At 42.2% G+C, this 26,637-nt stretch overlaps 1 protein-coding gene and 1 long non-coding RNA gene across 2 annotated transcripts; one reads left to right on the top strand and one right to left on the bottom strand.

The window, feature by feature from the left end:
* Positions 1 to 491: 491 nt before the first annotated feature.
* Positions 492 to 26,637, bottom strand: abcc6a (ATP-binding cassette, sub-family C (CFTR/MRP), member 6a). Its single transcript, XM_008279902.1, has 31 exons — positions 26,087 to 26,637; positions 22,763 to 22,939; positions 22,512 to 22,637; positions 17,511 to 17,648; positions 14,298 to 14,420; positions 13,156 to 13,217; positions 12,886 to 13,017; positions 11,678 to 11,884; positions 10,306 to 10,483; positions 9,902 to 10,063; positions 9,712 to 9,804; positions 8,953 to 9,156; positions 7,990 to 8,136; positions 7,770 to 7,857; positions 7,138 to 7,207; positions 6,926 to 7,052; positions 6,653 to 6,829; positions 6,403 to 6,570; positions 5,987 to 6,170; positions 5,798 to 5,882; positions 5,587 to 5,704; positions 5,101 to 5,308; positions 4,679 to 4,989; positions 4,201 to 4,400; positions 3,875 to 4,001; positions 3,560 to 3,661; positions 3,310 to 3,456; positions 3,027 to 3,185; positions 2,696 to 2,862; positions 2,348 to 2,542; positions 492 to 1,915 (listed from the first exon to the last, which is right to left on the bottom strand). The coding sequence occupies exons 1-31, from the start codon at positions 26,126 to 26,128 to the stop codon at positions 1,807 to 1,809; spliced, it is 4,533 nt and encodes a 1,510-aa protein (XP_008278124.1). The 5' UTR covers positions 26,129 to 26,637; the 3' UTR covers positions 492 to 1,806.
* On the top strand, positions 14,311 to 20,362 carry LOC103355935 (uncharacterized). The gene is made up of 2 exons (XR_520115.1): positions 14,311 to 14,393; positions 17,498 to 20,362. It is a non-coding gene; the product is annotated as an uncharacterized LOC103355935 (long non-coding RNA).

The raw sequence follows: 26,637 nt of genomic DNA, 5'->3' as shown, positions 1-26,637 counted from the left end.
GCATAAAAATACCTCTGGATAAGTGCTGATATGACTTGAATTCCTTAAGATTGAAGATGACACAAGAAAGCAAAAGTTTTGGCTTTTTTAAATGCAGGAATCATAATAAATGTATATGACCTTGTCAGTTATGGCTTGCCTTGTACAGTATTCCATAATTAGGCATATGTGTGCAGAGGACTTGATTTCAGGTATGTTCAAAAAGCACAGTTAGCACAGCTGTTTAAGAAATATACTCCTGTCCTGTGTCGTTTTAATGTGCAGCCCTCAGTTGCTGACAGACTTGAGGTTTGTCTTGTAATTTGATTATAAAGATTTTTTCCCAATCTCTGATAATAATATATACAACTAAAACATCACTACAGTTGTCTGGTGTTTGTTGAAGCTGTGTTGATACTTCTGTAGCACTTTTTGTTTGCTGCATCTATTTTCATTTAAGTGACATTTGAAGCCCCAAACTTACTTAAAAAGTGTGAAGTCAAACACAACAATAGATTCAAATAAACTTTATTGTCCAGCATGATGTATGGAACAAGACAGTACATTAAACAGTAAAAGGTCAGTGAAAATGATCAAGCTTGTTATAAAAAGTATAAATATAATATAATCCTCATTTTTTTAAGGACACTAAATACATTTCTGTCATATGACATAAATAAACACTTGGGTTTCTCTCAGAATATATTGTCTAAACCAGTAAGACAAAAACAGTAAATGCTTCTTCTCTTTGAAAAGTTCATAGGGTTCTTTCTTTGAATCGAGAATAAAGGTCAACATGGACTATTTACAGTCTGTTATGTCAGCACCATAAGAACAATACTGATATTTATCTTCTCTGCGTCTGTGTGTATGGCCTGAGTGTGGTGGTGGCTGAGAGACAATCACATAAAGATTTATCACCATTGTTTTCAAGAGGCATTCTTGTCATTCATGGTGGTTTTCACTACCGGTGTCAGGTTAAATCTGACCAGCAAGGTCTCTATTGACTTTTTTATGTGTTTACTTTGACAGAAATAAACAACAGCCACAACATAGTTGGACGAGTGCTAATGTCTTGGCTCACTTCAATGTTTTCCTCTTTTTTTTCCTCCCTGACATATAAAAAGTCCAAATTGGCTGCCTCCAGCTCAGATTTTGAAGGCTGTGAAAACCTCACTTCCCCTGCGTTTGCCAGCATGAACCTTTTGAAGGTTAGTGTGTCAGAGTATTTCCTGTCCCAGTTTCTGGGACAAGAACACAAAATAGATTTCTATCAATTTACAGTTACAAAACTGCCTCTTTTTCCATATACGAGGCTAAAAAAAGTGTGAGTAAACCATCAACATTTAAGCCTGAGACAACATAAAAAAAATATGTCATGTGCTTTATACACACTTACAAAAACTACAAAAATAATATAGCTCCCATCCTTAAAGAGAATGAAAATCCTTTAGATTTGTGGTGCTCTTTCATTCCAGCCTTTGGCATAATCCTTTAATGGAATAAACGGACTCCACTACTCTATATACAATTATTTATAGCTTGGAGACTCTCAACAAGCCACTATAGCTTCTTTTGAATGTTCATCGTCTGAGGTTAACAATGTCTTTTCCTGATTAGGATATCGTGTCTGTGTGATTAAGAAACCAAGAAATACTGTAGAGACTGCGTCAGCAGCTGTTTATGAGATTCATCGACAATGCCCTCGTGGAGAGGTGTTTTGAGCTGCCACAAAGCTTGGAATGGCCCGATTTAATTTGCGTTTGAGAGCCATAAAAATAAGGTGCACCAGGTCATCGGTTCCATGGAACGAGGCCCGGTAGAGAACTAAACCAGGCCGGCCTCCCGGCACATTCGGTAGAACTGTCCCCGCTGTGAGATGAGGTTGGCTGGAGAGTCCATCTCGGAGATATGGCCTCTGTCCATGACAATCACTCTGTGAAGCAGCAAAGACAAGAGCGACACGAGTTTAGTATTTTCATTGCACGTGATACATGTGTGCATAAATGCAGGGGGGACAGAGTGTTTAGGCCCTCAGCTGTAATTGCAGGGTCCCAATTACGAATGAATTCTTTTAGAAAATCATTTCATTTCCTGTATCTGTTTTGACTTAAAAATGATGGATAAAAAATAATGACAAATGTCCATTATATGGTTCCTGAGCAATTATTTTGCCTGACAAAAAATCTGCAGGAGTTCAGGCTACAGTGTTATGAAACAAATAAAAGCAGTAAATCCTCACATTAGAGAAGCCATAAACAAGGAACAAGTTACATTTTTAATCAATAAATTACTTGAAATGAATGACCCAAATTGCCCCTGATTAGTTTTAAATGCGTGATGGATGATGTGGTGGATAATATTGTACCTAGTGTAGTCCATGATAGTGTTAAGGCGGTGAGCGATGGTCAACACAGTGCAGTCCTCAAACTGTGTGCGGATTGTTGACTGGATAAGCGTGTCAGTCTCCAGGTCCACAGCAGCTGTTGCTTCATCCAAAACCAGGATCTTGGTTTTCCTCAGCAGGGCCCTGGCAAGGCACACGAGCTGACGCTGACCCAGACTACACAGACAAAGGGGAGGAAGGCAGGGATAGAATCACATACTGCACACGGACTCGACGTATCCAGATATGTTTATCATAATTTACTGCGCAGAACAATGGCTTGCGTTTTGTCTGCATTGCGACGTGTCATATCAGCGCAGCCGTGTTTACCTGAGGTTTTCTCCTCCCTCCGAGCATTCATGGTTGAGTTTGTCAGGGAGATTAGACACAAAGTTTTTCAGGTGAGCGAGCTCCAGTGAACTCCAAACCTCCTCGTCTGTGTAGGAATCGAAGGGGTCAAGGTTCATCCGGAGGGAGCCTGAGAACAGCACAGGGTCCTGAAGGAGAAGACAGCAGATGTTACTCATCAGCAAACTGTCCAGGTTGGTAATTATTACAACTTCAAATGTCTCTTTTAACAACTGGAAACAGATTGCAACTACTGCAAACTGTTTACGTGATGAAAGACAGAACTCAGTGCCCGTTATTGTTACTGGTGTACCTGAGGAATGATAGTAATGCGTGATCTGAGGTCATGGAGTCCAATTTCAGCGATGTTGACTCCATCTATAAAAATCTTTCCCTTTGCTGCCTCTAAGATCCTGAAAATTCCCAGGGCAAGTGAGGACTTTCCGGCTCCTGTTCTGCCCACAATCCCAACCTAAAAAAAAACAAACAAAAAACAAAAAACTGTCAGAATTTATGTATGAGATAGTTCTGCGATTCAACTGTTTAAGACTGGTGAAGATTGCAAATCATTTTTTATATCCCACAAGATGAATCACCTTCTCTCTTTCTTGAATTTGCAAGCTAATGCCTTTCAGAGCCAACTCAAGGCCTTTACGGTACTGCAGCCCGTAGTCCTGGAACTCAATAGTGCCTTTCTGGGGCCAAGCCAGGGGCAAGGAGCTGCCCTCTATACTCCAACTGGCCTGTATGGGACAATAACAAAGGGTGAATAGAGAACACAAAAGCCCTCCTCCAGAGCAATGTTGGATTAACCGATTGTGATGAACATGTGGTTTGAACACTGACCTCTTTATCAGTGTCGGCGTACTCATTGACTCGCTCCACAGAAACGATGTTGTTTTCCACATCGGTCCAGGATCGCACAATCCAGCTCAGGATTCCTGTCACCTGCAGCGCAATGATTGGATAATTGTATTTTATGAACTGAAAATGAGTTTGCTGATTGAACAAAACTGACGCATTTTCACATTTGCCAGTTTAACCTCTAATTGCCTCCTGCTGTTGCTCTGCGGTTCGTGAAAATGGCTGTTTCTGATGTTAATAAGACTTGTACTTGGAACCTTTAGTACAAGTGTGTGATTGTGTGTGTGTGGTTCTTACCTGGAGGGAGTGTGACACGGCCAAACCGACGATGCCTGGGCTCAGGGTGCTTTTTCCCATCACTGAGAGAATGGCAGCAGCTAAGACCACACCATTACCTACAAACTCCAGATTGACTGCCAGCCACCTGTGGATGCAACGATGATTTAGCCGCGGGCAAGCAAGCTCCAAAATGTGTCCTTGTTGCTAAGGTCAGGAGGTATTTCGCTCAACTACTTAACATGAATCAATCTTAGTGCTGTGAATCATCACCTTAAATTGCTAACTAAGCAAATGAATGCATAAATGAAGGTAGAGCACTTTATAATCTTTATATTTCATCTCACCGGGTGGCCACAAATCGAGGGAAGTAGGAAGTCTGATTGAAGTCGACCCTCTGATTAGCCTGCAGGATGAACCTGGACTGTTCTCCAAAGGCCCGGATGACGCTGGCGCCCTGCACTGTCTCATTGAAGTGGGTGTAGATGGGTGAGCGGCTCACAGCTTCCAGCCTGCGCAGCTGACAGGATGTGGCGACGTAGAAGCTCTGAAAACCCACAGTGGAAAAGTAAAACACCCGGCTTTAATGAGCGAGACAAGAGTGACGGCTTTCCTATAATACATCGTGAATGTGTGTAACATCCATGTCAGCAGGTGGGGAACAAAATACAAGTGGATGGCAAAATCAGCAGGGTTGGTTTTGGAGCCCAGAGCTTTCCAATAACATACAGTAATAGGACCCAGCACTTGCTCAGCCAAGGCTAAGAGAGTGATCTCAAATAAAAAACTAAAGATTAAAGTTGATATTTTGGGGAGAACGTGTACCTGGACAAAGGCGTAGAGGAAAGCCAGAGGCAGGATGATCGCGATTGCGAAGGGCGTTGCCATCAGTACAATGATGCAGACCTCCATGAGTTTGAAGACGTAGCTCAGCATCATCTTTAAGCCCTCAGGGACCATGCAGTCAATGGCATCAATCTCCTTGGCGAAGCGGTTCAGGAGGTTTCCGCTGGGCGTGCACTCAAAAAAAGACATTGGAGAGCGCACCACGTTGATCAGTAGGTCCATGTGCAGGTGGCGAGAAGCGATGATGCCGCAGATGGAGATGGCAACGGTCGTACCAAAGATGGCAACACCTGAAGAGAAGGGAGAGAGGTTTCATCAAACTAGAGTTCAACTTAATCAAACCTATGTGAACTGCTAGAGACATCAGTAGTGTTCTCCACTAAAACACAATTGTAACTGACCTTGTACAAAGCCCAGAGCACCAAACACAGTCAGTTTCAGGTCTGTATCGATCTGGGTGCCATTGACAACAGGATCGTCAGCCCACATGCTGAGCCAGTAGTTGTAGGCCAGAGAGGCACCCTGCTGGAAGGCGTACAGGAAGACGATGGGAATGATGATGGCCAGGCCGATGGTCTTGAAGTACTTCTTGTACATCTCCAACCTCACCTGTTGTGTAAGAATACATGAAGCACCAGTCAGTCACAAGGAGTTCAAAAACCTTATCATTATATCAACAATTTTATATTTTTCATTGATGAAATAACTTTTCTGATATGTAGCAATATTAGCCTGGACTAGAAGTTGTGTTCCTGGTTATCTGATTAATAGAAGTCTAATATTTTCTCCTTATTTTAGCTTTGCTCTTTGTCTCCACAAGTCACTGAGGGAAATTATATCATTATAACATCATTATAAGTCAAGGCAACAGCCATTTTCAGACTTACCCTCCCAGTGCGTGCCTTGTCGACCTCAGTCAGCTTGCCCAAGTCCTCTGGTACCTGTTCCTGGTCTGTTTCAGACACAGGCTCCATATTTTGCAGGTTGGTATTAGTGGTGTCCCCTCTGGAGGATAACGGGAAGTCAGAGGTCAGTTCAATAAAGAGATGTTTGGAATTCCAAACATCTTTTTGAGAGTTTACATGTTTGTTTACATACCCAATAAGCTGCTCCTGTGACAGATCTCTGGAGAACGGCATGAAATCGACCATGCTGAGACGAGCATTGGACCTCCTGGAACCAGCTACATGACAAGAACACAATGATGTCAAGAAATTGGTGAGTCTGAGAAAAACTGAAATAAACTGTACAGAGTTGTTTGAATCTATTTCTGAAATGTCTCTGCACCTCTTTGTATGGCGCTTTCTTTTCGCTCTGTGCTCGCAAAAGTGTGGATGAAGTCTGCAAATGCACCATGGCGGCTGAGGAGCTCCTGGTAGGAGCCACTCTCTGTGATTTCTCCATCTACCAGGACAAGGATGAGGTCAGCCTGCGGCAGGAAACTCATCCCATGGGTCACCAGGATGCGGGTCTGTGAAGCAAGCCACACAAGTCAGAAAAATTGGATGTAAGCACAATCCAACACTAAATTGAGGCTTTCTTAAAAACAAAAGTGTCAGCAAAGTGGTGGTTTCCATATTATGGTAACAATAGCGCAGAGCATACGCTTGTAAGCGGTTTAGGTGTTGTAAAACCATGTCTTGGCTCTTTGCAGCAGAGCTCGACAGGCTGAACTGCACTTTGTAGATTTTGTATGTTATTACCTTGTCTCTAAGGACTCCTTTTGGTCCGATGACTTTATCAAAGATGTGTTGGCCCACATGTGCATCTACAGCAGACAGCGGATCATCCAGCAGGTAAACATCAGCCTTTCTGTAGACAGCCCTGGCCAGACTGACCCTCTGCTTCTGCCCACCTGAGAGGTTCAGTCCCTGCATTGACAATTTTTTTTTTTAAATTTAGGACTCACCTCAGGTCACAAACACCAAAAAAAATCTTTGAGGTATTTTATACCTTCTCTCCAATTTCTGTGGCATCGCCAGCAGGTAAGATGTCCAGGTCAGGTAGTAGAGCACAGGCCTCCAGCACACGGTGGTACCATGTTTTCAGCTTCTCACGGCCAAATATGACGTTGTCTTGGACTGTGGCATTCTGGATCCAGGCCTGCTGAGGGACGTATGCCACAGAGCCCTGTGAAGACAGAAGTCAAAACAGAGAACATTAATATTTATTAAATTTAACCACAGACTATGAATAGATCTTGCACATGGAACATAAGCTCAGCACCTTGACAGTAACTTGGCCACTTCTTTTCTCTGTTTCCCCGAGCATGGCGGACAACAAAGAGGACTTTCCACTGCCTACATGCCCAACCACAGCAACAAGTGAACCTCGTGGCACACGGACGCTGATCCTGTCAACAATGATGTGAATTGTTCTGTAAGTCTCTTCTGTTTTTATTGCATTTTTTTGTTTAAATCCTTTTTTTAGACACATACCGTTTGAGACATGGAGGGCCCTCTGTAGACCAGCTGAAAGTGCCATTTTCTAAGACCACGTCTTCTCCATCTGAACAACAAAGAAAGACGAACAAAACCTCCAATGAGCTCCGAAAAGAAGAATGTGTTCTTTGAAACCTGAGTGACAAACAAACTTCCAAAACAAAGTTTCCTTTGAAGTTATTCGTCAAAATGCAGTCTGGGTGTAATTACAAGTGAATTTGCTTAATCATACAAATTACAGAGCTGTTGCTCTTTCACAAGCTGTCTTAGGAAGTGTTGACAGATTACAGACAGAGGAGCGCAGTATATTTTTTTTTCATTTCTCTATGAATCATATGTCTGAATTTATGCTGTGATTTACGTTCAACCACTAAATGGGAACATCCTATAATTACCCTGTCTACCAGTCAGCCCGGGACCCAGGAAGTGACAGTGCACATGATCCATACAAGGCTGTGGTACTCCACAGTTATAAACAACAACATCTAACAGGCGGCTCATATTGATTATGACAGCCTATGATTTTAGGCCGTATGGGAACCAAATTGGGGAAATTTATGAAATTAAACAGTGCAGTATAGTACCTCATTCATTCAGAGTAATAGTTTATATATGGGTGGGGTTCTTACCAGAGCTCAATGGAGCCTTTGAGACATTGTCCACTTTGAGTTCTTCTGAGCACAGGTACTTTCCCAGACGTCTCAACGAAACTATAGCCTGAAACAGTCACTGGTTAGTTAGCTGACCTATATCCGTCACATGGAACCATTAAAATACTTGTCATCAGACTCCGTGATTAGAGAGGACATTTTTGAGCAATAGTGGGTATTAAAGAGAACTGTCACCTACCTGCATGGATGTGCTTATTGCAAATGGAAGCTGACTAAGTGGGGTCTTCAGGATGTTGATTAGTGCCATCGAGACAAACACTTTCTGGGCATCCAGGACATTTCTGTCATCGAGCGTCACGTAGACTCCAAACATGGCAAAGGCAATCTTAAGGGGGTAAAAAAATCACAAAATGTTCCCTTTAGAGGCAGAAACCTATGTGTTGAATGTCCTATAGACACACACAACTTTAAGGACAAGGCTGGTGTTACTCTAAATTTATCCCCCCCAAAAAGTCAATATACTGCATTCCAAGAACAATTCATAATTTGTCTCTCATTATTTTCTGATGTCCCAATGCTGTGTATGACACTCAGTTAAAAGATTATTTATTCCTTCTCAAGACATGAATCTGTAAATTAAGGTTTTTTTTTTTTTTTTTTTTTTTACAATGCTTAGTGCCATTGCTCTTGAAGTGGCAATGTGAGTTTAATAAATATCTCATTATGAATTCGATTGAAATATGACATTCTGTGCACATGGTCATAGTCCCCAGAGGATAAATGCTAATGATTTCATGATCTCTATAATTTTCCCCCCATGAGGTTAGCATGTGGTTTTAAGTGAAAAGTAATAAAAACATTGACTGTATAGAAAAGGATAGATGTAGCCACAGTGACGTCTTCCATTGGTTTGTGGACGACCGTTTTGAAGCCTCAAGTTTGGCTTATTGACTGTTACCATGTTGGTTTATTGAAACCGGACATGGTCAGCAAGGGTTAGGGTTAGGGTTAAATATTCTCTCTCTCTGTAATTTAGTTTACAAATGCTACTACAGTACAGCCTCACAGAGCCACCAACATGACTGTGGACTTTTAATCTTGCTGGACAACAATGGAGGTCTATGGCACAAAGGAATAAGCTATGTCAGGCTTTGGATACACAGCCGCTATATTAGAAAAACGTTAAATTTAGTGATCTTACCAAGAAAGATGAGGAGTTAAAGGATGCAATGGAGATGGAATAAAGAATCTGGGACTTCTTCAGGGCCTTGAGCTCCTTCTCTCTGTAGCCCAAAACCTGCTCCAGGAAGGCCTTCTCCCAGGCATAAAACTTCAAGATCTTTATTCCGTTCAAGATCTCATTCATCAGTCTGATGCGTCCGTCCATGAACTTCATTTGAATCTCCTGTTGATCAGACAATGAAGTTTTTACGATTTAATTGTTTGAAGTACCCCGAGATGAAACTGGGGCACAGTGGATAGACAATTAACCAGACCAAAGCAAATACATGAATTTGTGAACATGGGTTTGTCTGCTCTCATTACAGCTGTGGTAGTCTTCCTGAACATCATAGAACTTGTTTAATTCAGTAAGAATTTATTGCTTGTTACATTTTAGTGATTTTTATAACAAGGAAACAACAAAGGGCCAGGAATGTGGTCACTGCATTCAAGACTAAGTTCGATTAAACTGGCATCCAAATTTACAGAACTGTCTGTTGTTTTTCCAAAGAAATGAAAAATTATGTCTTCCTGCTGCCCACCCTTTCCTGTCATTGTTTTTCAAACACGTTATATGGGCCAGACATCAAAAGGACAAGAGAGAATGTACCATCCAGGCCAAACACCCACACAGCTCTTAAGCCACTATCTAAACCAGCTGTGGCATCCCTGACCTGACATGCCAGATGTCTGGGCTACTGGAGTGAAAGTGCAAAGAAATTCCTGCAGCAGCATTTACCTGCAGCTTGCTCCTTTTCTTTGCAATGATACCGTTGAGTGGAAAAATGAGAATGACAGTCGCAATTCCTGCCAAAGCCGACGGACCAAGATGCTAAAAAAAAAGAAGGGATAAAACCGTGTCAAAGGGACTGTCACTTAAACTGTATATGTGCATGAATGGGAGGCATTGTGAAAACATTTTGACATACCTGCCAGAGGAAGAAGAGACAAAGTGCAATCTCGATAGGAGCCAGCCAGACAGCGTTGAAGTACACCACAAAGTCCATGAGCTTCTGAGTGTCTGCTGAAACCAGATTCACAATCTCACCCACAGTGCAAGTCCTCCTGGAAGCGCTGTTTATCACCAAAGACTGGATTGGCAAAAAAAGAGACAAAGGCATTTTAGCCCTCAGTGCAGTGTGTACAAAATAATTTTATACCTTGTAAAGATTTTACACCGTCATTCATCTTAGGTGAAAGCTGTTAATGATACACTGTGAACTGTTTTTCCAGCCTGGAAGGCGAAAAGGCTTTTATTTTCACAATTTAAGACATAATTTATGCTGTGTCTGGCGGTTAGTGGCTACAATTCGGTTGATACAGATTTACCCACCTTCCTATAAACCAAGCCCATAACAGCTGTCTTCACCCGCATCCCCACTGTGAAGCAAGTGTACATGTACTGATGGTTGAAGAGCGACTGGAGGCAAGACAGCAGGAACATTAAAGTGGCGTAGAAGTAGCCTTTCCACAGTGGCGCGTCCTCGTCTCTCATGAAACCAAGGAGAAGACTATGAAGGAAGAGAAGTAAAGCATTCATGTTTAATGTTCAGTAGTTTGTAAAATGCTTTGCTTGACCTCCTAACATACTGTAATAAAGCTCGATTTCTGTATTTTTCCTGGAAAGTCGTGAATGATACAAAGCAGAGCTGACACACATTTCATTCAATCTGGTATTATCTGACTTCCATTGTGTGCCTTAAACCAAAGGCCTTGAGCACTGCTGTGGCTGCTGGCTCCCTGGTCCACACAAAGTGGCTCGAGTTGCACAACTGAGCTCGGCCTGTGGTCTAGCTGCCCTCACACTTGGCCGGCGGCTCCCTTATTGTGGTCCGACTGCATTTCTGCCATTTAGAGCCTCCTCTCCCTCACTGCCTATCCTCCTTGCTGGAGCTCAGAGGGTTGTGGTCTCGTCTCCTTTTCTTGCTCACAGCTTCACGACCGTAATTAACACTTCCACTGATTCTGTGCTGTGCATGAACAACAACATTCCAGTCTGACTGGTGGGATGGTGCGGCGGGTGGCGGGTCAGCCTGACCTGTTTTCACTGCTGCCAGCTTCTGTTGTTGTTTGGTCGTCGGGGTCATAAATCATTGAAATCATTGAAAATAGGCCCAGCTATCTATATCTCTATCTCTCTATCTATCTGCGGATATTTTAGACTGTGGTATTTTTGTCTGCTGTTTCTTCATTAAATCATTATAAACTGTGATGTCCTTTCTCTTAAATCTCAAAAATGAATCGGACAGTTAGCCCCCCAAAACACAATAAAACCTAATTTTACTCTGGCCTGGATTGTAGTGCATCCAGGTAATTTCAGCCTGAGCTGAGGTTTGGAAAGGTTTGGCTGCATCTTGCCTTAATACAGTATACTCTGTGCCATTTGGTTTGTGGGACTCCAAGCAATGAAAAAGTTATATTTGACCAACCCAAGAGCCATATCTTTATCCAAATATAATGGCCTAGTTACTTCACAGTAGCACAGAAACCTTCTTGTGACCAGTATCTTTCAGAATTTCTTGCTATCAAAGTGCAGCGACCTGACGTCTGTCTTCACGTTGACGATATTTGTGATTTATGTTTGAAAGAATTGTTTTGAGAGACTTTTAGCACCACAGAAATCCAGAGCTTCATGGTGCTGAGTTGAGATACAGCTCAAAATACTGGAACCCGGTAAAAGCAGATTTGGGGTTTTGGTGTCTTACCTCAGCACCTGAGGGATAGCGAACATGAAGGCATCGTGGAATATGATACACAGAGTTCCAGTCAGGAAGTATGGACCAAAGTTGCGAGCCAGCGTCCTGAGCAGGAAGAACCCTGAGCTCTGTTCCTTCTGCAGCTTCCTGAGGAGCTGAGCCTGGTCTGGCAGTCTGCTGCCCATCGCCACACCCGACGCTAAGGCCTTCTCCTGCCTGCATGAAGGAGAAAACGCACACAGTTACAGACAAGACATCTGCGTCAGAGCTTCACCAACATGCTGAAGGCAGCTTTCAAGTTTTTAACGTAAAGCAGACCATATTTGTGCCATCACTGGACTGGTCTGAAGAGTCCACCAGCAGCTGTGAAAAGCAGTTTTTGCTGGAATAATTATTACACTTAATGATGGTTTTCAAAGCCCTGGATGATGTTAACAAGCCTTGACAATGACACGGGGCTCGTGTCTTGACATTATGGTGCTGTGTGTCCTCAAAGGACTCCTCAGGCCTGTTTTTAGCCCACAATGGCCACAGTGATGAGACATCCAGAATGTCAGTTCACCACAGTCATAGCTAAATCATGCTCTGCTTGGGACATTAGTTCATCCAGCACCATGTTGAATGTTTGACCACACTGCAATAAAGTGGAATTGATTCTTTGGCTGTTAAACTATGACAATAGTTAGAGCAGTACAATGCATCGCAGGCCTGCGTTAAAACAGCAAGCCATATGAAGAAACATGAAAGACAATATGTGCATGTTTTGCACATGTCGTTTCCTTGTGTCTTCTGCCGCAGATTAATGTGCCGACTGCTGGCTAATGCACACTGCACATTACTCAGCCAAGCACAGAGGTCATTAAAAAGGCCCTCTAAAGACTTCACTCAGTTCTCTTGTTATGTCTAGTCATCCAGTGAAAAATACTTGTACAATGTGTTCTGTTGCTCTGGCTGGAACTCTCTAAAGTCTGAGAAGTATGGCTGAGGATGTTATTTGTTGGAGTTATCTAGTCTTCGGCTTAAAATAATAAAATAATCAGAACAGGAAGTCTGAATTGCAGACTGGGGACTTGGAGTTTGAATACCAATGCTGTCGGTTGCATTACAAAAAATGGAGGATCCAGTGTTTTTGGAGCATTACCCAAACTAGATTAGTGCAATGCAGGGCTAACTGACTGGACAACCCTAGTAAACAGTCAGTTACATATAATCCTTACTTCTGAATGTTGGCACATTCAGCTGTCCAGTCCTCTTGCAGCTCAGAGATGATCTTATGTGAAGTGTCTTCCTCCCTCAGGGTCCACAGATCTTCAGCCTCCAGTGGACTACGATACCCTTTAACAACAAGCCTGAGGAGGGAGCACGGGGGCATGATTCACAGACATAATCACCAGCAAAACACACATATTATTGTAAACAAGTACAAACTGTTGCTGTAGTGAGTTGGATTTTGCCTAAAATGAAGGGTTTTCTTAGAACCAACTTACCCAGTGAACCACCAGAAGAGGATCTTTGACAGGAAGGAGGCATCTTTGACGGGACAGGGATTCTGCAACAGATTAGAGACCAGACTCACTGTTGTTTTCGCAGTAAATCTCTCACCACTTAAAGGCTTTCGAGAAATCAACAGCCGTCGGTTGATGGTTGTACAGGAAACTTGCGAGGGGTGTGTTTCAAGAATGTTAATGTGTGTAAACAACGCTGTACACTCAGGTGGTCCATTGTGGGGAGCAAAGGCCATGAACTCCCACAGGACAGAATAAATAGAGCTCAGTGTTAGAGCAGGGTGAGGATGACGTTCTGAGGTCTGGTGCAGACAGAGCGGAAATGTGTCATCACAAACTGTCCAACAAGTGGATAGACACACACACATGCAGACATGGAGAGTTTGTGCTCTCACGCATACTTTATGGCATCTCCTCCACCCAGCCACCCCCTCACCAGGGTGTTTGCTCTCCTCGTTACCAGTACTCTCGCTCTTTGTCCCCTCACTTCCTCTCTTCCTGTGAGTAACTCTAACCAGAACGTGGGGTGGAGGAGGTGGAGGGGAAAAAAAAAAAGGAAAGACGAGGACACACCAATGGGTGTGTCCACCACGCCAGACTGTGGCTTCTGCACCCTCAGCCTCCTCACCGCCAGCCGAGAGTTTGTTAGGGACTTTTCCAGCTATTTTGATTGTTTATCACCGGGGAAATATTACATCACATAGTGGTTAGATTGATTACGAGCTCATTTTCATTCACCTGTCAGCTGCCCTGAAGTTAACTTGAGTTTCTGCCAAGCTCATGTTTGATGGGAAAGTGAGATGCGTATTAAATAATGGCTTTGCTGCTGTGCAGTCACAGACTCCAAGCAGCAGTCATGATGTTATCTAACACGTGTGAGTCGTAGTAGAGGTATGCAGCATCAAACACACACTTATTCATACTTCCCACATAGGAAGCCAAAGTGGTGAAGTGAGAGAGGAAGGAGGGAGGAGGTGAATCACATCATTTCCTCCAAAAGGGAAAAGTGTCTCGACGACAAAAGTTGAAAACCACAAAACAGCTACTTAGGCATTTTTCTTTCCTGGGATACTGGATCGGAGTAGACGTTTGGACGGAAGTGGAATGCATTCTCCTCTGCCTACCTTTTCCAAGATGGATTTTCCCTCTGGAGGCTGATCAGCAAAACAACACAGGAAGAGCTGGGCCAGTTGGATGGTGAAGTAGGAGAAGAAGGCGAGGTATCGTACAATATCAGAGGCAATGCCCTGTGGAATAAATAGAAAAAACACAGATTAAATGACACTGCTAGAGGGCTGAAAAGGCCAAAATCTGTGAGAGTTCCCTGAGTTTATTTGCTTCAAGTTATTACAGGCACATTTTGTAGGTTTGGCGTCTATTTTTAAGCCGGGGACGCAATTAATTGGCTTTGTGGCCGAGTACATGCCACAGAAAAATAACAATGTTCTTACGTGAAGGTTTTTGCTCGGATCAAAATATGCTTTGACTGTTTCATCTCTTTCAACATGCCTTAACAAATAACACAACATCCTGTGGTATACTGCATCATTTATCGCCGCCGTGGCTTTGCGTGCAGTTTCACAACAGCAACAAATTCTTTATACTGCTTCCCCCTTGCCTACATATTGTATAGCAGAGAATGGTTTATGTACCAAGATCACAGACACAATAAAGAGTATTTTGGACCTTAAAGCTAAATCAGGGTGAAAACCCAGAGTCTTTAATGGTGTACTTTATATAAATGAAGCAATAGTTAAAGCTGCCTCTCAGTCACGCTAGCCCATATCTGTAAATAGGGAGATTGTGGTTTTACAAACCAGCTCCCTTACTTTCAATCAAGGGAGCAGCTGCAATATTAACCACTCAGAGACTTTTGTGAAATGTAGGACTTGCGTGTTATTCCTGACGTACAGAAATTGTGGGTTCTGGCACAGGCATTGTTTACTACTGGTTCAACGCCACTGCCACAGCCAGGCTGTTGTGCAGCAGTATGCATGAAACTCGAAGCCATGGTAAACAGTAAAATGATTTTCTTCGAAAAGTGTGGTGCTGTGCTCAGAAAGGAGATATGAGGGGCCAAATGGATCCGGCCACACAGTTTATAAAAAAGAAACAGGGTCAGGATGGTTGGAGAGTGGGTGGGAAAAATGTAGGTCAAGAAACTAAGAATGGCCAAGGGTCCACAAACATGAACTCTGTCAACTCGAGCCATCAACACCGCAACGTGAATTAGACACTTTGTGTATAAGTATTTTGAAAATGTGTCAGTGCAATATGTAAATGGGAGCTGAAACAGATAACAACTGCTGAGCAGCGCTGCCTCATTTTTGGTCTTTTACTTGTTACTGTCCATCATAACAAAACTATAACATGAAATACAAAACAAACACACTGAAAATAGTGTAGCTTTAAAGTTCTTTTTTAATTTTTTTAAATTTTTTATAAAACTAATACTGACTGGGTTAAATTGGGAAAAGAGGACATTTTTAATCTAAGATCAGAGAAACAAAAATTGAAGCATACCAGCCAACACACCAATTTTTTAAATCGGATTTTTTTTCAGTTTGATACCTAATTTCTCGATGTAGTTGTATTCAGTGTCCCATCTTAGGTTTAGCCTGTACATTTGAGTTCTCGCTCACTTTGGTATTAATGCACTGTTACGGTTGCAGCTGTATGATATTAAAGTCATAGTTTTACATTTATGGAAACATGCTCATTCACTCTCTTGCCAAGATAAGAAGATTGATTTCACCCTCCTGTCTGCATGTTTGGCAAACTAGCAGATGATTATTTATCTTCTAAAGACATTAAACATGAGGAAAGAGTGAATATGCCTCTGTCTATGTTAAAATCCTCCTTTCAAGCTCACTTACAGATATCTGGTTGAAATCACACAAAAAAACAAGCTACAATAGCAACAATTTCTCCTTTTATGGACCTCAATGTGCTGGTTTAGTGTTGTTTTTATTTATTTTTTCTGAACAGATTTTTGTTTGGACTAGACAAACATAGTAAAATGTGTCAGTTTCCAATTATTACTTAGAGCCAGATTAGCTACTTCACTCTGTTTACTGTCTTTGTGGTGAACCAAAGCTGACGGGCTGCTGGTTGTACCTTCATATAAACATACAGATATGAAAGTGCTATCAGTCTTCTATTCTGAGTCCTAGAAAGGATGTAAATAAACACATTTCCTCTAAAATATTCTTTCAGCAGTAGTTGCATAATTAGTTGAATAAAAGCCAATTATCACTTCATTCATTTTTGCAGTTGTCTTCATGACCATCCAATTTTTGGCAGCCTCATCTACAAATCAGCAGTATATCATTGAATATTGCTCTTTGACAAAACACATGATCTGCTTGACATTTAAGCCAAAGCTTTGATAACAATTTTTTTTTTTTTTTTTTTGCTTAAAATGTGGGTTGGATGATATTAAAAAGTAGATGGACAGAATCCAGCATATGGATCTGATTTATCAAGATGTAAAAATAGGATTTGGAGGATAAGTATACAAGCGGTCAGGGTAATCAGAAGTGCATCGTCTGCACACTTTTGCGGTTGTATGAAATGCAAACATCTGTGTCTCAATTGGAAATGGCTTTGCATTATGTGTGGATGCATAGATTTCCATCTGGCTGTGTTTACAGCAGTGTAGGCCCATAAACACAGCGCTGACGTTCCTCTGGTCTGACCCTGGGCTGCCATGTCTCACCAGCATTTATCCCAGGGCCATCATTACTCTCCCCCAAGCAGTGTGGGAATGTCACACTGAGAACGATAAAACAGAAATATGGATGTGTGTGTGTTTGTGTGTTTTTATAGAAATGCAAATGCGACTGCCCCATGGTTGTGTGCACTTAAATACAAACTCACCCAATACAACAATGATTGTAATGTCTGACGGGAGACACAGGAAGAAAAGGCAACCTTAAACACACACAGGCTTGACCAGAATTGGCAGTGTCATCCTCCAACACTTTGTGTTAACTTTAGGTTACCTTGGTTAAAATTGGGGGATGAAATAGAAACTCTTTGCTGACACAGGGTATATCTCAAGCTGTGCTGCTGGAGTCTGGTGTCTAGACTATGGGTAGGAGTAGACCTGATTAGATATCCCTGAAGGGTGTTTTGACACTGCAAGTTCACAGAGTTCAACCTGGATGAACAGATTGCATTTGACTGCAACCAATTCCTGAATTTCAGTATAAGGAGGAGTGTTGATGCTTGGAATGTATACTATCATGTGTAAATGCATAAAGCAGGGGGATGATATTCATAATAAATGATAGAGTGTTTCATTTTTCATATTTATCGATAGGCTAACTACATACCTCATCCATGGCCAGTTGGATCTTCGCTCTAAGAGGCACCAGGGAACAGACAACAGCCAAGACCCAGAAAAGGAAGAGGAATACAGAGGAGCGGCAGCCCCTTATTCTTTCCAACTGGATGATGCATAATGCCAGGATCTACATGGAGACACACAGAGAGACAGAGAGACTTCATTTCAGAATTCATATGTGTGACAGGAGAGGAGACAGCTCCAGAACCAGAAGAGCAGAGAGCCAAAACTCTAATCTGTGAGGCCACGTTGATGAACCGCCTGGAGCGACACGATGGACAGCAACGGGGATTTCACAGCGTGAATCCACTTTTTGAACTTAAACAAATATTATTGACGTACCAATGGGCATAACAATGCTTTCTATGTTTTGTAGTAGATAGTTAAGTTTTGCTTTCCAAGTTGTAATTTAGCGCTAATTCAATTGTGGAAAATAACATTAATTCCCATGTATTCCTGCCAGTGTCACAGCCAGGGTTTTCAATGGACCATAGAGAATATAATCAGATTTAGTCTGATCTAATGCAGTCGATGGTGGTTTTGAAGCAGAACTTGTAATTCTGGGAATTCCCTTGCTGCTGGTGTGCATGTGACTTGGCAGACTTCCGTCCATGAAAAAATGACACATACATGGTATGCCGCATGCCCTGCACACATTGCTAAACATTATTATATATACCTTCCTACACACACAAAAAAAAAACCTATACCATGATGTTTTCCTAGAAATAAGACTGATTCAGTGTCTTTGTCTGTCCTCAGAGGAGTCGTGCATCTGCCTGCGAACCGCTGTAATTGGGCCCTCGCTGAGTGGCTGGCCAAGTGAGACGTCATTTTGTCATGCCAGCTCATCACCAAGTGGGGAGAAAGCGGGTTTAGGTTTCATAATGAGTACCACATTGGTTACACTGGGATGAGCCACAGTGCTGTCCTGTTATAAACAAGTGGTCTGGTAATTATATAAGTTTTTTGCATCAACAACCTGATGCGTTTTATGGGCAGACGTGTACACATTTCTGTGCGGTGGCCAAGAGGGTCAACATCTCCATGTATACCAATGATACAAACAACATTTACAGTTTTTGTATATTCACTGCAGTGACACAGAGTCATTTATTGGGTTGTTCGTTCATTTTCTCTTTACATTTGATACTTGCCAGCACTTCAGAGAATGAACACAAATAGTCTCTTACAATCATACCTATGGGGAATTTAGAGTCTCCAGTCCACCTCAGTTTCTTTGGGAAGTTGGAGCCAAAGAACACACCAACAGTATGGCGGGGACGTGAACACAAGGACATCATGCAAACTCGAATCGAGTAAATGCCCAAGAACTTTATGTACTTTAGGGGTAGAAATGCCATGATTACAGATACTGTAATAACTACTAACTAAGTAGTTTCTCAGTTTTAGTAGACAGCAGGACTTCTTTCTTTTTTGGTGGTTTTGGTTTCTTGCAAGAACCAAAAATAGTAGTCCAGCTGCCTTTTACTGAAGGTTTAAGATTACCATAAACTTGATGACTCAGAATCTGCACAGACATCAATTTTTGCTCTTTTTCCTTACTAGTTATCAATACAAGCGCTCTTACTTGTACTCTGCATTAATTGGCTGTTGATGACATTTTATCATCTTATTAGAGTACCATGGCAATCTTGTTATCAAATTATATATTTTCTTTACACATCTGCAGATACGGAGTAGCCTTATCATTTATTTGGAGTTGGTTTGTGTCCAGCTGAGGAATGCAAATCTAATACAAACTCTCTTTGTGGCTCAGTTTTGTTCTCCACCACTTGTTTAATGCTCTACTATGTTCACCAGATAGTCACTAATTTCATCTGCTGTTTGGTGTTTGGCAGGTTTGTAGCTTTTGAGCTTGTAAAAGTTTTTCTCTGGAGACTTTAATCAGTAAAGATGGAGATCGCAAATTCAAAACAGTTAGCGGAAAGTTGCGAGAGATCTGATGGGAAACTGCAGAGTTGGTTGATAATCTGTGTGGAATCGATTTAAAAAGAGGATTCCTGCAGCATTAAAGAGAGCATTTTCTTTAACTGAAACGCAGAACAGTTGATTTTCCTGGAGTTTTAATCAACTTGACAGAAAGTTCTCAAGCCCTCTGTGGGACTACATATCTCTTACATCTATAAGACCCACAGTGAGTTTCTCAGCAGTACCAAACCCACGGGAGGAACTTTATGTTCTCAACAGCTTGTACTTTCGCCCCTAATGGCATGAGGCTGCATCAGCCCCAATCCAAACCTTAACATAAAGCTTCCCTTCGGTCACTATAGGTAGTAGGCAGGGTCCCTCCTATTCCGGGCCTTCCGCTCTGACTTGCCATATTGCTGCAAACCATCAGCCCATCTGTTTGCACAAGTCAGTGGGTGGAACCAACTTCATCACGAAGGCCCGAATCAAAACCCTACCTTATAATTATATGGGAAGTGTGCAGTTCTGGGGAAGGAATAGGAGCTTTACGTCATGGTATTACTGATTATAGTGGGTGTCATGTGTGCAGTTTTCATCAATAGCGACCGCGTTTCACTCGTGGGCTGACTGACTAGGGGAAAAACGTTCCCATACATTAACTTGAGTTGAAAGGCCAGAAAACAAGTGGGTCGGAGCAACAAGGGCACAGTGTTCCCTTCCTGCACCGAGGGAACGCGCAACATCGAGAAAATTACATCCTATAATAAAGATAAATCTGGTGAGTAGATTAAAAGATTGGCGACATGCTCTTAAAATGGTGTAGTGGGTGTTTGTTGTCTGGCCCCCCTTATGTGAGAAATTATATCCTCAAAATAAATGGCTTTTTTGGAGATGTATCCCTTGATACAAGAGACGTCTCAGTGTATTTTTTTACCCAAACACGTGCTGGTATTTACTCAGGAGTCTGCAAAGACCACAGGTGGGCAAAGCTGTCTGGCTTGGAGAGAGTGAGACTGAGCAGGACCTGTATAAGGCTGCACAGAGAGGAAGCTTTGTAAGTAAAACTATATGGCTTTAGAGGCTCACAGGACCACAGCAACCCTTCCTATCTGGGCTCCGCACTCTTTTAGCTCATTGTAATTCTCATATCTCTCCTGCTTAGCATAAACAGCGTTTAAAACTCGCCACGCCACCCATGTTGAACTGCACACCTCATCTGTTTTGCCTACTCATTCGGGTAAAGTATCATTTAAAATCTACCGAAAATGAGAGGGATCGATGTTCACAGAAACATACAGGGCGATTTCCATCAACAAAGGCGACTGGAAACATTTCTGTGATTGCATAGCAGCCCTTATCTTCTATAAATTATGTTCTGTAGCCCACCCTACGCGCCGCCCTGATCCAGGTCAGCGAGGCCGCTACAGTTTGATTCGAGAGGGAAGAGACAAACAAAACTTGTAAAGATTAAAGATCTCACCCAGACTGTGTAAAACTGAAATGTCTGATTTGGATCTGGACATTTGATCTATTTTGGCTGTTTTTTGTTTTAGAAATCAGTGTACAAACAATGGATTTTGAGTGTGGTTCGGTTTATTCCAAACCTCTGATTCTTACTGCGAGGGAGACTGACTGAATATTTGGTCCTTTATCTTTTCTTTTCCGCTCTGCTGCGGCATTGCAATTAAACACAATACACCTTAAATATAGTTTTGGTCAGAACAATGGTGCTCAAATAGGGATCTGGCGTCAAAACATCCAGTCCAACATTACACCTGTAGCCTATATAAAGACTTCATCTTTCTATGTAATTTAGGGTTAGTGCAGACTACAATTGTGTATCATCACCTTTGTATTTGATGGTTTAGTGTTTTTTAAGGACAAACCAAAACGCTGGAAGAAAGTCAGATGAACTCGATGTGCATTAGTCAAGACGCTTCCACCTCTGAGCATTTGCATACTGTTACATAACTGGCCAAGCGTCAACTGTAACTTGATGAAAGCTCTTGAGTGGACAAGTGCTGACTGTGTAGCTAGTATTTATAAGTGTTTATGACATATTGGCATCAAATCTGAAATGATGTGGGGAAAACAATACAGTATGTACTTTGGAAAAGTACAGTTCATGCTGCATTTTGGCCTGTAAAATATCAGAGCCATTATATATACAGTATATATTTTCTTCATGACACATGGTCTGTCAGTGGCAAGGCACATATCACATTTCTCTGCAATGGAACTTTGCACATACATACTTGACAGGGATTCAACATCAAACAGTAATTGATGTCATTACTTATGTACCCTGTACTGACGAGTGATGTCAAATCCACACTGTGTTTGCAAGGTACTGTAATATTTACATTGCCTACAACACTATAAATCTATCCCTGGTTATGCATCTTTGCACCTTAGTGTCTGGCCAACATTTTATACATACACTATATAGTCTTTCACGTGTTTGCACATTGACATGTGAGCCAGCAGGGACACGGGCTGAAATATTCCCAAAACTTCTCCGTTACCCAGAGCAACTCAGGGGAGGAGAATGTTAAATGTGCAACTAGAGCTACAAATCAACACAGCTCGATAGTTAAAGCTTCTTTTCTTCATATATAAAAATGCTGGACACATTAACCTATTGCACATGATTATTTTGCATTCACTGAATCAAAACCCTTTCAAAACTTGGCCAGAAATAAAGCTGCTCTCTTGCTTTTTGCCAGAGACTTAACATTAGGGTTATAACACAATTTTTTCACACCCAGTTGCACTTCAGTGGTATTTAAGATAAGCCATTTTCCCCCTTAGTTTCGCAATACAAACACATATTATAGTGTTTTATGTGAATGTGGACTATATTGCACCGAACCGTGCTGTTTTCCAAAATTACCGCTTTGCAGGATGCAACTTGCCCACCCCCGATGTCTAAAATATTAAGCTAGTATCTGAAGTGGGCTTAGCTTTTACAGCTCAATAAAGCATAAAATTTAAATTATTTGATTTGGACAGAGGTGGATGTGTGAGTAAACACGAGAAAAACAGCCACAGTATTTACCACGGTCATGCTGCGTATGATGGGGCTGAGTAGGAAGACCATGTGCTGCTGGATCTCTTGGCTTCTCTCCAGCAGGATGTAGAAGAACTCCACAAAACCAAAAGAGGCCAGCAGGAAACCCAACACCTGGACACAACAGGGAAGTAAAGGGAGACTGATTGGAGAGACTTTGAAGAACTTGCAGATGTGTTTGCTTCTTTTTTTCTTTCTTGAAAACCTTAAAAAATAAGACTATCGATGTGATATCTCACCATTTTGGCGGTGCAAAGGCAGGACATTTGAATGCGTCCACGGTCATGGCAGTAGAGATGAAGACAGTAGAAAGGAACCAGCAACCACAGATAGATGCAAGGGACCCATACCAGCACCGTGTTCTGGAAACACTGGGTGAGGTCCGGGTTGGCCGTGTACCATGTACGGTTCCAGTCCTGCAACACACAGAGAAAGTCAAGAGTTCACATCAAAAGAACATACTTAAAAGTTTGAAGCTGAGGTCAAACTGTGAGATTATATTCATCATCTAACAGACTGAGTGAAGCGAGCGCCAAGTACAGAGAATCCAGACTTGGTGCAGGTCCTACATTTCATGCATCAAGCTAGTGGGGAGTGAAAAACCACATCAAGTCAACAGAAAATGTGTCTGTGCCCAATCCTGAGAGTGTGAGCTGGAAGAAGCCTCCTTTTTTCTTTTTTTTTTTTTTTTACTAAAAAGCTGAGTCAGTTCTGGGATTTTTCTGACCACGTCTCTGGCCTGTTTCCTAATTTGAGTTGGACAGTGTTGCTGTCAACACATTAAACTGTGAGGTCAATGACTATACTAATAATGTAGGCTATAAACAATAATAATAAAAAAAAAAAACATACGCAGACGAGGTGTGTTGAGCAAATGCTGCCAAAGTTTGTGATTACGCAACAGCGGCAGGACCAGGATAGGTTGTTTAAAAAAAAAACACTACAGGGAGCTAAGTGGCTTGTTGTTGTCTTGCTTCCCTTGTTTATCACCTCGCCGGCCTAATGAGGGGCAGGGTGTCTGGCTGTGCTAACGAGACTGCCCTGCGGAGTCACCACAGGAAGCAGTTTAAAGCCTCTAGCATGGCACAGCAGTCTGCCACTGCCAGTCGACTCCCAGCTGGGATAAGGTAGAGTGGCCGCAATTGATGGCAGCTGCAGGGTCATTTCGTAATGAACTTTCCCTGCGAGCAAACCGCGCCAAGTGAGGCGACACCTCTCCAGGATAGACGCTGCAGCTCATGTCTGAGCGTAAATAGTGATTAATTCAAGTTTACCATTACTCGCTACTGTTTCCTGCCTCTGGAACCACGAGGGTGTGAATCATGATCTGACAGTAAAGGCTGCTCGACTGCACATTTATGCTTGTCTTTACCACAGGTCACAAGGGTTATGTAACAAACGCGCCATATTGCACGTACTGTATGCTTGTGGCCCCTGTGAGCTCTGATACTCCAAAGCCCATTTAAGTGATAAATCTCCCACAGCGAGTGGGAGGCTACTTTCACAGACTCTTCTGACTCCTGCGGTCAATGGCAAGCAGATGAACTGAGCACTTTTATGAAGAAATCCAACCTGTCAAACCCTCTCTCCATTTTGCTCAGTACTCATCCTGTTTCTCACCCTCTGCTGAAGTGGTTGCAGTAAAGCCTGATGTGCCAACAACTGTGACAAGGTGTCTATTTTTACCTGACAAACAGTGATGTGAAAGTGGAGGACAGAGACTTTTACTGTGCTGCGAATGTGCTGAGTGTCACTCTTTACATCATCTCTGCTTACTGAGTCAATTCAGTGTCTAAAACCTCCTGCAAAGCAAATCAAGTGCTTATAATGGGTTAAATAAATGAACTCTTGCACAAGAGTTGTGAGCAAAGCGGTTTTGAAAACAGCATTTTGCACCTAATGGGAGTTTGTGTTGTGTTCAAACTAAGGACACTATAATTTTATAGTTTTATTTTGTCCAATTTCCAGATCAGGTTGATTTAAAGAGAAATAAACTAACTACGCTTCTAGTTTTCTAAACTGGCCTCTTTCAAATGCATCCACCCTTAGAACTTTCAGGTGAGATGTTCTTGGATCGATTCTCCTCTGCTGAGCTGAACTACTTGTTCAGTATTAAAGCCACATAAATCCCCATCACTACCCCAAGGCCTGTGAGACCTGTGAGTCAGCAGTGACGCTGTTTCACAACTATGCAAAAGGTTGATACAGTTAATAACTGGAGCTACTTTGGAGCCAACACGGGACAAAAACATCTGTTACAACATCCTGCACGCTGTGATGGATGCAACACAGCTAAAGAACACCGCATCTGTATTTTGAAGTTTTATGGCAACGAGAACAGCACAAGTTCACTTTCAATTTCTCCCCACAGTTTGATGGCCGTTATTCTGCAGAAGCAAAAACACAGAATGAGCTGTAATGAGAACCAGAAACAGAGAGAAAAAGAGGGGGAGGAAAGCGGAGCTGCAACCGAGTGTGTTCAGTAATTTGGGTATTCCAGCTGGATCGCAGCCATTCTTCTATTTTCATTCTGGGATTCAGAATGTGGAGGTTTGCTAATGTACAAGACTAAAAAGCCTCTCCAAGTACAGCAGCTTCGCTCAGTTTGACGCATTCCCACCTTCTAGCATCTCATTGTACTGAATCACAGAGCAGATTGATGGTAAACACAAGTCTGACACGCAACGAGGGCCAAAGCTGCCATTCAGACTTTCTTTAGATTAGATTGCTAAGGCATACTTACAGTACAGGCTGCAAACTGTTGAGAACATTGTGTGATACGGTGATTCTCTTCTTGTACAGCTGCCAGCTAATATTTTATGTTAAACTCATTCCCCTCTTCCTCTTTGACATGCTTGGTTATTATTATTAATTTGTTATTCAGGAAAGCACAGTAAAAGCTTATTTAGGAACAGCGAAGCTCAGAGCCAAAGACTTCTTGGCGATGTGGGCCGTAATATTTGGAAATGATGATTAAATCATATAAATTCTCAGGAAGTTTAAAAGAGTAGGCAAAAATTATAATTATATTGCTGAGTTTTGCACTTTTTCTTTTCTTTCTTTCTTTTTTTTTTTTTTACACCTTTTTCCTAAACAACAGTTCATGCTCATCATTCACACATTAACACATTAACACACATTAATATTTTGCCATTGATTGGCTATTAGCTCGAATGAAATGAACACAAGTTTGCAGTGACACAGCCGTAATATCAAAAACTTGATACCTGAACTGGATATATCATTTCTCAGGATGAAACAAGTGTAGAAGAGTGAGAAAATATAATCATTATATCAACATGTTACGCACTTAAACTTCTCGAAACGACAGCTGACGCTCATCATTCAGCCTCAGAAACACAGAAACACATTTTCGTCTTAATATTTAGCCATTAATGGGCAATTAACGCGAATGAAATGAATACAAATTTGCAGTGACATAGCAGTAATATCAAAACTCCTGGTGCCTGAACTTGATGTGGAAGAAGTGTAACTCTTTGCGGCAGAAAACAGCAAACACACACTTGTGATTACCGGGGTCAGTGAACGCATCATTAACTCACCCACAGAGGGTCCAGGCCACTGAGTCTGCAGAAGGCATCCATCCACTCGCTTGCTCCTTCCTCCCTGATGCTCCACTTGTTGTCGGTCAGCCCTGATCCTCACACTGGGCAGCACACACACTCAGCAGCAGCAGCAGCAGCACCACTTCTTTTTGTGTGTGTGTGTGTGTGTGTGTGATGAGGGAGAAAGAGTGCACAATGTGTGTCCTTATAAGACTCCCTGTGCTGTGATGTAAGTATTTCTTGGGTTTTTCTTGCCTGTCTGTCTGTCTGTCTGGGTGGTACAGTCTGTGTTTATTAGTGCGTATTTGAGTGTGTGCGACTTTGCTTCCCCTTTTTAATAAAACATCTCTCTGAATGAAACTCTGTTTCTGTCTCTGCCTCGCTGTTTGAACTGCTGCTGCCCTGAGATTCTGTGTCTTTCTGACTCTCACTCAGTCTGCCGGCTGTTTATGAGTGAGTCTCCTTGCTGGGTGGGTGGAAATATTTCCCTCTCTCTCTCTCTCTCTCTCTCTTCCCCCCTCTCTCTTTCTCTCTCTCTCTCTCTCTCT

This window comes from Stegastes partitus, unplaced genomic scaffold (assembly GCF_000690725.1).
Source record: "Stegastes partitus isolate 25-593 unplaced genomic scaffold, Stegastes_partitus-1.0.2 Scaffold176, whole genome shotgun sequence".
NCBI lineage: Eukaryota > Metazoa > Chordata > Actinopteri > Pomacentridae > Stegastes > Stegastes partitus.
Note: the sequence above shows the minus strand (reverse complement) of the source record. Positions and strands in the feature narration are given on the sequence as shown.